This window comes from Crocuta crocuta, unplaced genomic scaffold (assembly GCF_008692635.1).
Source record: "Crocuta crocuta isolate KB4526 unplaced genomic scaffold, BGI_CrCroc_1.0 scaffold493, whole genome shotgun sequence".
NCBI classification, from domain to species: domain Eukaryota; kingdom Metazoa; phylum Chordata; class Mammalia; order Carnivora; family Hyaenidae; genus Crocuta; species Crocuta crocuta.
In genome coordinates, this window is record NW_027527377.1 from 780,993 (window position 1) to 794,778 (window position 13,786).

At 34.5% G+C, this 13,786-nt stretch overlaps 1 protein-coding gene across 4 annotated transcripts in view; it reads left to right on the forward strand.

The window, feature by feature from the left end:
* UBE3A (ubiquitin protein ligase E3A) overlaps nt 1-13,786 on the forward strand; it is a 100,061-nt gene that overhangs the window by 30,149 nt on the left and 56,126 nt on the right. For all 4 annotated transcript variants that reach the window (XM_077768038.1, XM_077768133.1, XM_077768066.1 and 1 more), the window contains one exon: nt 1,358-1,402. In XM_077768038.1, coding sequence (XP_077624164.1) covers nt 1,358-1,402 — 45 coding nt within the window. The remainder of the gene's footprint in view (nt 1-1,357; nt 1,403-13,786) is intronic.

Genomic DNA, 13,786 nt, shown 5'->3' on the forward strand with positions numbered 1-13,786 from the left:
TTTTTTTTTTTTTTTTTTTCTTTTTTTTTTTTTTTTTTGGCATTCTTGTTCTTGGACTCTGAATGAACTGCAGTGAGGGGTAATTTTGAAAATCTGGTAAAGAAGTGAGATTTTTAAAAGCTAAGAAATGTGGGAAACTGTTTTTGTTTTTTTCCTTTCCTTTTCTTTCTTTTTCTTTTTCTTTTTTTTTCTTTTTTTTTTTTTGCTGATGACTCTGAATTTAAGATTCTTTTGTTAAAGTTCAAAATTAGAAATTTCAAGTCAGTGATAAATTCACAAATTAAGTCCTTATAATGTCATTTTGTAAATTTAGCTTTTGATCTCTAAAAATTTTGAGAATTTGAGTGTTAGAAATCAAATTTATGTTGATTCATCTTAGTATACATTGACCAATAATACTGTTTATGAAACCAAATAGGATAATAAGAATTTTTTAACAGCATGGTAGGATTAGGCAAAATTGATTCATATCTCAAAATGAAAATAAAAGACTTTTTAGTGTAACTGGCAACTATTTATAACTGAAGTCAGTTCACAATTATAGTAAAATTTTAATATCCCAGGTTGGTACACTTTTGATAGGTAGTGTATCTTGCCAGTGTATTTTCAGAGAAGGTTAATTTCATTGTTGAACCAAGATAATTATGATTAGAATGGTAAATCTGACTTAAAGTGTCTCAAAATTCACCAAGGCTATTAGATTTAAATTTGAATTATCTAGAGCAGAAGTTGGCAAACTTTTTCTTAATGGGCCAGATAGTAAATACTTTAGGCTTTGTGGGCCATATATCCTTGTCAGAGTTTCTCAGCTCTGCTCTTGTGTTTTGAAAGCAGCCATAGACAATATATAAATGAATGAGTGTGGCTGTATTCCAATAAAACTTTACAACAATAGGCAACTGACCCAAGCCTTAGTTTATTGTCCGAGGAAATAGTTTGCTGACACCTGATCTAAATATAATTTGGGACTATGAATACCAGTGAATACTTTTGATATTGTGGATAACCAGTAGTTGGCTGTAGAAAGTTTCAGAATTGTATGTTTTTATTATAAATATTTGACTTTATGAATAATTATGATTATATATTGCTTTGTATGTTGATATCTAAATATAGTGTTTACAGTTTTCCTTAAAAACAATGTGCTGACTTCTTTTTATTAGTCCAGCTTTTATAAAAAACGTGTTGAATGGCAGTCTGACTTGATCATTTTTTTTCTTCTGTTGAAATCTTTAGTTACTTTTAAAACTGTTAACAATTAAATCCCTTGTTTTCAAATTTGTCTCCTAAAATAATATGTCTGCCCTTTTTGGAATCTGGAATATTTTGCTTAACTTTCCTCAATTGCATTTTACAGATCGCCAGGAGTACCTCAATCTGACGACATCGAAGCTAGCCGAATGTAAGTGTAACTTGGTTGAGGCTATGATGTCTTTTAAATGACCCTAGATTGTTTTAAAGGTACCATATTATTTGAAAATAATTTCCAGTTATAAGAGAAAAATACATTTAAAAATAAATTGGGAGAGAACAATATGCCTACTATTTTTCCTACCAAATAAATGCTTCTAAACTTTGGTAACATGTCAGTAGATTTCTACTTTGAAATGAATAATTGTACAGTCCTGGATTCTAATGTCTTTTTGGTCACCTAGACATTGTAGAGAAATAGAGAGGGGAAAGAGTTCAGGTTGACAGTTATTAAATACAATTATATATAAAGCAGCTGGTGATGTCTTGTGGCTACAAAGATGCATAATAATTAGTCCCTAACCCAAATAATTTTTATAGTCTACTCACTATGAAAGACACAGAAGGAAATCATCTTTATGGTAGAGTTATACTGAGGATGCAACAGGAACATAAAGGAATACTGGGTTATCTAAGTATTCAAAAGGAACCTAATCCAGGTGACAGGGAAATAGGGGTGGCCAGGGAAGGCAGAATTAAATCTTGAAATGTAACTGGTAGTTAGGTAGCCAGAAGCATGGGCAGGATTGTTCTAGGCAGAAGCATGGATTAGGTTATAAAGCTGTATAGTGAGTGTAGGCAACAACAGGCAGTTAAGGTTTTAGATCTTAAGCAGGAAAGTGAAAAATAACATTTGATAGAAAGGGCCTTGCATGCTATGTGAAGGGCCTTGGCCTGTCTCTCATAAATTCTGGAACTCAATAAAGAATTTGCTAAGGAAGGAGTAGTAACCTTGTTAGATTAGGTTTTTAATAGTTTTGGCAGCAGAGAAAGTCCGTGAAGAGAAGTCCATGGTGGCATGGTGACCAGGGCTTTAGGAGTTCAGTCAATGACAGCCTTAAGAAGGGCAGTGGGATAATAGGAATTTAAGATGACATTCTCTGGATTTAAGAAAAATATTTAGAAGGTGAAATATTTAAGACCTCAGTGACTGGTTGTAAGAATTGAAGATTTAATATAATAAGGTAATAGGAAGGTGGTAATTATTGAAGCAAGATTTTTGAGATAGTAAGTGCTGAAATGAATAAAGGTATAGGGATTGCTTTTGAATAAGAGCAAAGACCCCTATCTTTTGAAACTAGAAGAACGATATAAAGTTGGATATGTGATGTTAAATGTGTTTGCAGATGAGAATGGGGGAAGTGGAGGTCTTTTTTTTTTTAAGTTTATTTTGAGAGAGAGGGTGGGGGAGGGGCAGAGAGAGAGGGAGAGAGAATCCCAAGCAGAGGCCACTGGCAACATGGAGCCTGACATGAGGCTCGATTCCATGAACCATGAGATCATGAACTGAGCCAGAATCAAGAGTCAGATGCTTAACTCACCAAGCCACCCAGGTGCCCCAGTCAGAGGTCATTTTTACCTGCAGTATTTTCTCAGTAAATTTGTATAGATCTGCTACACTACTGTTTCTTTTTCCTTTGAAATGACACTAGACACTTCTTGAAAAGGAGGTTCAATTATTGAATAAATTTGGGAACTGCGGAATTAAACAGGTTTCTTTACTGAAAATAGTGGAATTACTTTAAGGTGGTGAGATATACATTGTGAATCTCCAAGAAGGGATTGTAAAAATGTATTTCTCAAACTTATGTGTCCGTGTAACCTTCTTCCCCCATATTTTTTTTTTGTGGTAAAATACATGTAAAATCTTTATTATTTTTAAGTGTGCGATTCAGTGGTATTAAGTACGTTAATATTGTTGTGTAGATTCTCTACAGCTCTGTTCATCCTGCAGTATTGAAACTGTATCCTTTAAACAATAACTCCCAATTTCCCTTTCTCCCCACCCTCTGGCATCCATCATTCTACTTTCTATCTATGATTTTGACTGCTCTGTTTCATGTAAGTGGAATCATTTATATTTGTCTTTTTTGTGAGGCTTATTTCACTTATCATAGTATATTCAAGGTTCATCCATGTTCTGGCATATGTCAGAATTTTCTTCCTTTTTAAGGATGAATAATATTCTGTTGTATGTGTATATAACGTATGTTGTTTATCCCTTAACCCATTGATGGACACTTGGGTTACTTTTCATGACATGTTCATGACAGCACAAATATCTCTTTGAGACCCTGCTTTCAGTTCTTTGAGTATATACACCCAGAGGATATGCTGGGTCATATGGTAATTCTTTATTTAATATTTTGAGGAGCCTCTGTACTTTTTTCACATTCTTGTCAACTCTTGTAATTATATGTTTTTGATAATCGCCATCCTAATGCAGTGGTTTTTTTTTTCTAGTTTTGTGAGCATGTGACTTTTAAGAACATGTTTTAATAGGATTTTGTGAAACACAGTGTTTGATTAGGGAATTTGAGAAGACTGTGGACACTTGGAAAGTGACTGGGGGGAATAGGTGAAGAAGTAGACCAAATATTATTGAGTCGCTTGCTACTTAGTGGTTAATTGAGGTTAGGGAACTTAACATACTTGGAGGTTAAAGAATTTCTTTAATAGCCAGAAAAGAGGCATGGTATTTCAAGGTTGGGTTTTAGCAGAGCAGATGGGACGGAAGTGCTAGTGGCATGTGCATAGGTTGTTAACACTGAAGGAGCTACTAGTGGTATGTGCATAGATTGTTAACTAACACTGAAGTAAGTTGAATTTATAAGTTATTGGTGATGGCCATGATTAGATACATTGTGGTGCCAGACAGAGGTGTTAGACTGGTTATAAAAAGCCTTGATAGGTCAGAGAGAGAGTTTAGTGTAAGTGAAATTTTTATAAGGATAGATGATAATGATCAGGGGTGGGTATTTAATATGCCTATAGTAGTGATTGGCTGGCATAGAGAGGAGGTGAAGGTTTCTGAAGAAAGTCAAGTAAGTATTTTGGGTGAGAGGGGACTAAAGTGTTGGGATAGATCGTGAAAACAGACCTGGAGGTCAGGATGCCAGTGATATAACTAGGGGCAAAATAGAACCTTTATTATATGGGTATACTTTACCAGAAGAGAGGAGATAGGTATTCAGATAGATAATATGATTTCTAAAGTGTAAGTTGTGTTTGTGTTGTGTTTTATTTTGTTTCGGTGGACATTGTTTTAAATACAAGGAATTAGAAGAATAATAGTGGACTTAAAACAGGTTTTACTTGTCTATGAAACCCTCACATAAAAGGGATGCAAGGTAAGCAGTGCCTTTTGGGAAAGCCAGGCTTTAGTGAAAGCTAAGAGGTTGAGGAACCATTGTATAAAGCAGTTGATTAGGGACAACCTGTATTATAAATGTTTTTTATAGAGATCTTAGTAGATTAGTGGGATGAATCCATAGTAAAGACTAGAAAAGAGTAGATCAAGCTTGCCATATTGTAGTAAAAAAGAAAATGGTAAGAATGTGAGATAGGATATGTGCCACAAGATTCCAGATGTAACTCTTCTAAGTTCTGGTTGAATTCAGCAAGCTGTCATACTGTTTAACTTGATTATATTAAGGTACAATAGCAGGTAATTAAACCTACCATGGTGTCTTGATAACGGTGTCTAAGTTTCCAGATATAATCATTGTAAAACAGCTCAGTCTTCAGGTCTGTCCCCATTTCATAAATTCCTGTACCTGTGGAAGCCATAACCAGGTAGTAGTTAAGTAAGGTGAGTAGGTCCAGGTTTATTCTACCATAATTTTATGAGTTTTGATGTACAAAATAGATAATGAAGGATTCTTGGTTTTACCCAAGAATTATTCTAGGATCTTTGAATAATGGCAGCATCTTACTGCCATTTATTGAAGTATGATTTTTTTGGGGGGCACTTGGGGACACATTTGCATTTGGCATCCTTTAGGGAAACATCTTGGGTGCATTCTAAATGGCAATTATATAAAATTAATATACCTGTGTTTAGGAATTCTTAGTGTTGCCTATTCCCTAGGGTGCAGAAAACAGTAAAAATCTTTTAACAGTTGCATGCCGTGGAACTAGAAATAGCCTAGAAATAGAGCTAACACGGTAACCCAGGTCTTTTTATGCAATTGTATGAATATTCTCCCTGTATTTTAGAAAAATTAATGTATACCACATAGTGGAATCTTTTTGTATGTATTAATCTAGACTCTTCAGTTTTTTTAATGATTTCAAAGAAATTTCCAGCAACTTCAGATTTCTCTTCCTTTGGTAGTTACTCTCCAACCCTAATGCTAAGCCTAATGCTTAGGCTGTGTTTTCAGGTGTATGACTAAGTAAATGAAACAAGGGCAAACGTATCAAGTGATTTATGGTTCTGAATGTATCAAGGCTATTTAAATAAATACTTAATTTTCTGTAAATTTTGGTATGACCTAGGACCCAGGGAGACTTCAGGCCGTCATTATCTTTTCTCTCCAGGTAAGAGCTCATATTTCCATCTCCAACTCTGACTTACCCACTGAATTGTAAACTCATGTATCCAATAGTTGAATGTCTGATTCTCAAACTTAACAAGTCTAAAATAGGTCTTGATTTTCACCCTCTCAAAACTACTTTTTGCCATCTCGATTAGTAGCAAGTCTTTTTTTTTTTCTTCCAGTATATCCAGAACTTTGGAAGCATCTTTAATTTCTCTTTGTCTCACTTAGGTTATCAGCAGATCATGTTGGCTCCACCTTTAAAATATCATTAATTTTACCAGTTGTTTATTTACACCATTTCCATGTCTATCACTCCAATCAAAGCCATTATCTTGTGCCAGAAGAATGAAATTATTTCCCGGTAGTCTTCCGGGTTTCATCCTTGCCTCTTTCATTGTATTTTCTGTATAGCAATCAGAGCGATCTTTTTAAAATCAGTTAACCAGGTTATTTATGCTCAAAACTTTTCAGGAGCTTCCTATATGTCTGAGTAAAATCTAAAGATCTTCAGTGTCCTGTATGAGCTCTCTTTCACTTGTCTGGCCTTTCCATTTCTTTAGCTTATCTTTACCTACACTGGTTTTATAATCTTGCCCTTATGTTTTGATGTTCTTAAGACTTGTGCCTATTGTTTGTGACCCTTCTCTATGATGTCCACATGGCTTCCTTTCACTTGTCCCAGAGATCTCTGCTCAAATGATGCTTTATCGGAGGGGCCTTCCTTGACCAACTTTATCAAAGAATGGTTATATTCTTTGTTCTCTATTACCCTTTATCATGTACTCATTAAATCATGAGATTTAATATCATTTGACTTACTGATTTGTTTGTTCTCTGGCTCATTTAATACTAGTATGGAAGCCTAATGAGAGTGCCTGGCCTACAATAGGTAATCAGTAAATACTTAATATATGAAAGAGTGAACTGACTAATGCAAAATGTTTATTTTTGCCTTTTTAATTTTCTTGCAGAAGTGTAGGAAGACTTTTCTGGGATCAGTTTATGTGGAAGTAACAGATACATACACACACACACACACAGACACACACACATACAGACACACACACACACCCACCCATAGAACTTATATAGTGCACCTGACTTACCACATGATAAACCACTGCTCAGTACTCCACATGCATTCTATCATTTGATAGGAAAGATGAGCCTTTTTAAAACAAACAATAACAAAAATATTATTTTAGTTCTTTAGGTATGTAAAGTTTAATTTTGTGAATTCACATATTACTCGTTGACATAGTTGACATATAGCAATACATTAGATTCAGGTATACAGCATAGTGATTTAGCAACTCTTCATTATGGCATGCTCACCACAAGTGTAGCTACCATCTGTCACCATACAATACTATTACAGTACTATTGATTATATTCCCTATATTCCTGTGACTTACTCATTCCTTAACTGGAAGCCTGTACCTCCCACTCTCCTTCACCCATTTTGTCCATCCCACCCCTCTGGAGCTACCAGTTTGTTCTCTGTATTTATGGATCTTTTTCTGCTATTTGTTTGTTTTTGTGTTAATTTGTTTTGTTGTTAGTTTTTGTTGGTTTCTTTCAGATTACACATGTAAGTGAGGTCATATGGTATTTGTCTTTCTCTTACTTCACTTAAAATAATACCTTCCAGATCCATCAATATTGTCTGAAGTGGCAAGATTTTTTTTGTTTTTAAAGCTGAGCCTTTTAATCACATTAGACTGTGGGGATACAGTTTGTATCCTCTGATAGAGATTATAAAGAACTGGTACAATTTCTTAAATTTTTGGTAAAATTCATCCGTGAACTCATTTGGTTCTAGCAAATGTTTTGGAAGGTAGTGCTTATTTATTCAGTTTTCATATCAGATATAGGCCTATCAGGTTGTCTGTTTCTTGTGACTTTGGCAGACTGGGTCTTTTAAGGAATTGGTTAATTACATCTAGGTTATCAAATTTATGGGTATAGAGTTATTCCTAGTATATCTCTTATCCTTTTAATGTTCATGGGATCTGTTGTGAAGTCCCCTATTCATTTGTGATACTAGTAATTCATGTCCTGTTTTTTCCTTAGTTAGCCTGGCTGGCTGTGGAAGAGTATTGATTTTATTAATCTTTTCAAAGAACTAATTGTTGATGTTGATTTTTATCTATTGATTTCTGTTTTTTCAATTTCATGGATTTGGGTTACAATGTTATTTCTTTTGCTTTGGATTTTATTTGCTCTTTTTTGAGTTGATTAAAGTTGGAGTGTAACTGATTAATTTTAGATCTTTTTTTTCCTAATGCATCCAGTGTTAATACATTTCACTTTAAGCACTATTTTTGCTGCATTCCACAATTTTGATAAATTGTGTTTTCATTTTATTTAGTTCAAAAGAGTTTGTAGTTTCTGTTTAGATTTCTTTGTTGACTTGTTTAATCTCTGTGTGTTTTGAGATTTTCCAGTTATCTTTCTGTTACTGATTCTGGCTTAATTCTGTTGTAGTGTAAGAGTAGACATTGTATGATTTCTATTATTTTAAATTTGTTAAGGTATATGGCCCAGAATGTGATATATCTTGATGAATTTTTTTGTGTGAGCTTGAGAAAAATGTTTAATCTGCTATTGTTGGATGAAGTATTCCAGACATGTTGATTATATCTAATTGATGGTGCTGTTGAGTTCAACTATATCTCTGCTGATTATCTTGCCTGCTAGATCTATCCATTTCTGGTAGAGGGGTGTGGAAGTCTACAACTACGGTAGTGGATTTATCTATTTTTTCTTGTAATTCTATCAGTTTTTGCCTTATGTAGTTTGATGCCTGTTAGGTGCACACATGTTAAGGATTGTTATGTCTTCTTGGAGAATTGAACTATTTATCATTATGTTGTGCCCCTCTTTAATTCTGATGACTTACCTTGGTTTTGAAGTCTGCCCTGTCTGAAATTAATGTAGCTCCTCCAGCTTTCTTTTCATTATTGTTAGCATGGTACATTTTTTTCATTACTTTTAATCTGTATCTTTATAATTGAGGTGTAGACAATACATAGCTGCATCTTATTTTTATTTTAATTTTGCGAGAGAGAGAGACAGAGTGCAAGTAGGGGAAGGGTAGAGAGAGAGGGAGACCCAGAATCTGAAATGGGCTCCAGGCTCTGAGCTGAGCCAAAGCTGGACGCTTAATGAACTGAGCCACCCAGGCTCCCCTGGATATTATTTTTTGATCCACTCTGGCAATCTGTATCTTTTAGTTAATGCATTTAGACCACGAATGTTTAAAGTGATTATTGATATAGTTGAATTAATACCTAACATTTTTGTTACTGTTTTCTATTTGTTGCTCTTGTTCTTTTTTTCCTGTTTTTGTTTTCTACCCTCTTTCTTCCTTTTGTCTTCTACCCTCTTTCTTCCTTTTGTGGTTTCACTTAAGCATAGTATATTGTTCCATTTTCTCTCATTTGTAAGTAGATCAGTTAGTTACTCTTCATTTTTACTTTTCTTTTTTGGGGTTGTCCTAGAGTTTGCAGTATATATTTATATCTTAACCTAGTCTACTTTCAGGTAACAGTCTACATATAATAGGGAATATGAGTACCTTATAATAATAATATTCTTTGCTTCTGTCCTTGTATCATGGCTGACCTTTCACTTATATATAAATATATGTTTAAAATTATACATATATAAGTATTTATAACAATAAATTGTTGGCGTTGTTATTTTGAACAAATGTTATCTGTTAGATTGATTAAGAAAAATGAGTTATTTTATGTTCATTTATTCATTCCTCAGTGGTCTTTCCCTATATACATAGGAGTTTCTGATTTATATAATTTTCTTTCTGTCTAAAGAATTTCTTTTAATGTTTCTTGCAAGACAAGTGTACTGACAACAGATTCTCCCAATTTTTGTTTGTCTGAGAGTCTATTTCTTTTCTAATCTTGAAGAATACTTTTACAACGTACAGAATTTTTAGATTAGTGGGGTTTTTTTCTTTGACACTTTTTCATTCCACTCACTTGCATTGTTTCTGAGAAGTCAGATGTAATTTTTACTTTTGTTTTCCTGTAGCTGTTTTCCTCCTGGCTTCTTTCAAAGTTTTTTCTTTATCTTTGATTATTTGTAGTTTGAAAATGATATGCCGAGTGTAGTGTTTTGGTTTTGGTGTGGTTTTTTAAATTTATATATGCATATTTTGGTGGATGTTTTTTGTTTCTTTTAACATTTATCCTTTTTGGTGTTTTCTGAGTTTCCTTGGATCTGTGGTTTGATGTCTGACATTAATTTGGGGACATTCTCAGTCATTATTGTTTCAGTTCTGATTCTGTCACTTCTTCTGATGTTCCCACTATGTGTATGTTATACTTTTTGTGGTTGTCCCAGAGTCCTTGCATATTGTCAGTCTTTGTTCTCTTTGCTTTTCAGTGCAGTTTCTTTTGGTATATCTTCAAGTTTAGGATTTCTTTCTTCAGTTGTTTCCAGTTGACTATTAAGCTCATCAAAGACAGTTTTCATTACTGTTACAGTGTTTTTGAACTCTGGCTTTGAAATTTTTGGGTCTTTGGTTTTTCTCTGTTTACATAGCTCTGCTGTTCTTTCATGCTGTCTTCTTTATCCATTAGAGTCCTTAGCATATTAATCATAGTTTTTAATTTCTGGTATGATAACTTCCAACACCCCTGCTATATTTAGTTCTCGTACTTAGTGTCATTTCAGACAGTTTTATTGCCTTTAATATGCCTCATAATTTTTCTAGATAGCTGGATTTCTAGATTTCTAGATACCTGATTTCCCAGGTAAAAGGAATTGCTATATATAGGCCTTAATAATACGGTGTTGCGGTGTAGGGGGAAGGGAACCATTCAGTAGTCCTTTGTTTAGGTCTTAGTCTTCTATTGAGCCTGCTCGTGCCTCAGGATTGTGAACTTTCTCATTTTTACCTCCCCTCTTAAGTGGAACCAGACGACTAGAGTGACTAAAGTGGGATGATGGAGTTGGATGTTTCCCTCACACAGGCCAGTTAGGCTTTGATAATACCTGGCAGATTAGGCTTTAGTTAACTATTTTCCCCTGAGGATAGGCCTTGTTAAGAACAAAGTACTCTGATGTATCTCAGATATTTCCTTTTAACTCCCCTGCTAGAAGCATGAGGGGATTTTTCTCTAGTGTTTGCTGCGAGAGCCTGGTCGAGCTTTTTGAAGTAAATATCACAAAATTGTGGGGGCTCTGCTGTGTCTAGGCCCCCTTGGAAGTTTTTAACTATTAGTTCTTTCTATGGTGAGCCTCCAGGAGTTTGTCAATTGCAGTTTAGGATTTCCTCTCACGTCACAGGTTCTCTGATGGTTTCCTGTTCTCTGCTTCAGTAAGCCGTGGCTGCGTGTATTTGCTTCTGTCTCCAGTCTTTGGGGCAGCAGTTTGTCCTGTATTCCTCTCCCAGTAATCCAAGAAGAGTTGTTAAATTTTTAGTGTGTTCAGATTTTTACTTGTTGTTTGATTGGTGTAGCAGCTTTCTAGCTCTTTATATGTGGAACCAGAAGTCAGAAATTGATATCTAGATTGGATGCCTTTTTTTTCTATATGGAATGGGAGACAAGAATTCTGTGTGACTTCCAGTTAAAATATACTTAATGTGTATAACAGCATTTATGGATTAAATAACATCTGGAGGTACATTCTAAAGTTAATAAATATACAAATCTTTTTCATCAACAAATACTATATGATTTTGCTTGTGTGGAATTTAAGAAACAAAACAGGTGAACATATGGGAGGGAGGAAAAGAGAGAGGGAAACAAACCATAAGAGAATCTTAAAAATAGAAAACAAACCTAGGGTTGATGGAGGGAGGTGGGTGGGGGATGGGCTAGATGGGTGATAAGGAGGGCACCTGTGATGAGACTGGGTATGTAAGCGATAAATCACTGAATTCTGCTCTAGAAACTAGTATTGTGCTGCATGTTAACTAACTAGAATTTAAATAAATATTTGAAAAAAAAATCTCTTTAATCAGAGATTTTCTTTTTTCAGTATCCTCTCCAATAGCTTCTGATACCATGTCCTTCTCCACTTTGAGCCTTTACATATTCCTTTTATGCTTCTGATATAACCTATGAAACTGTTATGTATAATAACATATAGTGTTATATTAGTTTCAAGTGTACATTATAGTAATGAGCAGTTCTATGCATTACTTATTGCTCATCTTGATACTCTTAATCCTCGTATTTCATGTAACCCTGCTCCATATCCATTAATTTGTTCTCTGTAGTTAAGAGTCCGGGTTTTTTGTTGTTGTCTCCTTTTTCTTTGTTTCGGTTCTTAAATTCTGTATATGAGTGAATTTATATTGTATTTTTTTTTTCTCTGACCAATTTATTTCACTTAGCATTATGCTCTGTAGATCCATCCATGTTGCTGCGAGTGGCAAGATTTCATTTTTTATGGCTGAATAATATTCCATTTTACCCATATATGTGTATATATATATACACACATATATATGTATATATATATACACACACCATATCTTTATCCTTTGATCTGTCGATGGACACCTGGATTTCTTCCATATCTTTGCTACTGTAAGTAATACTGCAGTAACCATAGAGTGCATTTATCTTTTTGAATTACTGTGCTCATCTTCTTTGGGTAAGTACTCAGTAGTGGAATTCCTGGATCATATGGTAATTCTATATTAAATTTTTTGAGGAACATCCATACTATAGTCCATAGTGACTACATAGTTTGCATTTCTACCAACAATGCACAAGCATTCCTTTTTCTGAAACTGGGAAGTATTCTGACCGATTATTTCCCTTTATGGTTAAATATTAGAAAAACATAGGGTTAATTGACTGATATTTAGATAATATCAGAAGAGAAATTAAAGGATCTTTATTAAAGTTTCATAATTTACTAGGTTCTTAGGATATAATTGTCAAGAACTTATTTGGTCATGTGTCTCAGAGAGCCTACCATCTATATAATAGGCAGTTATAATAAGGTGTATTTAGAGTACATACAGGTTACTGTGCACGTACAGAGAAGTGATATATAATAATGTTGGAAGTGATATCTAAGCTGAGTCTTTGAGAATTACTTGGTATAAGTAGGGATCATAGTATTCTGGGCAGGAAGAAAACCTTTCTAACACCTGGATCCAAGGAAGGCAGCAGAACAAATCCTTTGAACTGTAGGAAGTTTAGTATTGCTGTAATGTAGATTTAGGAGATGGGAGGAGATGTGCTAAAAATAAAAAATGTAGTTGGAAGCAGAAAGACATGACAAGTGAAGTAATCAAGTGAAAGGCTTCGACAGTACTGAAAAGTTCTGGGTTTTCTCCTGGTAGACATAGGAGCTAATGAAAAGTGTTAGGCATTGAAGTGGCCTGAATCGTAGCTGGTCTACTTTTCTACCAAAAGAAGCATCATATAGGGGCGCCTGGGTGGCTCAGTTGATTGGGTGTCCAACTTCAGCTCAGTCATGGTCTCACAGTTTGTGGGTTCAAGCCCCACATTGAACTTTGTGCTGACAGCTCGGAACCTGGAGCCTGCTTTGGATTTTTTGTCTCCTCTCTCTGCCCCTCCCCCACTTGTAATCTGTCTCTCTCTGTCTCTCAAAAATAAATAATTGTAAAACAAACTTAAAAAGAAGCATCATGTAAACTTCTACATTCTATTTGAAATAGAAGGTATTGTGCTTCTGGTTAACAGTAAGAATGTATGAATAGATGAGCTTCCTCTGGCCTAATCTTCTCAGGAAGCAGAATGAGCAAAACCTGGCTGGTTTTATTCAGGTACTCTAATAAAATGGTTTTTAGAATCAGTGTGAATTTTGCATTTTATTCATTATATCTTATGTGTCCCTAAAAAGATTTTAAGAAACATTAATGGGGATGGTGTACTTTGTTACATAGAACTTGCTAGCTATCAATGGGATTCAAAGTTAAAAGATGTAGTTATAATAAAAAGGATGCTTATCATCCTAAATTACTTAAAAGCAGGACT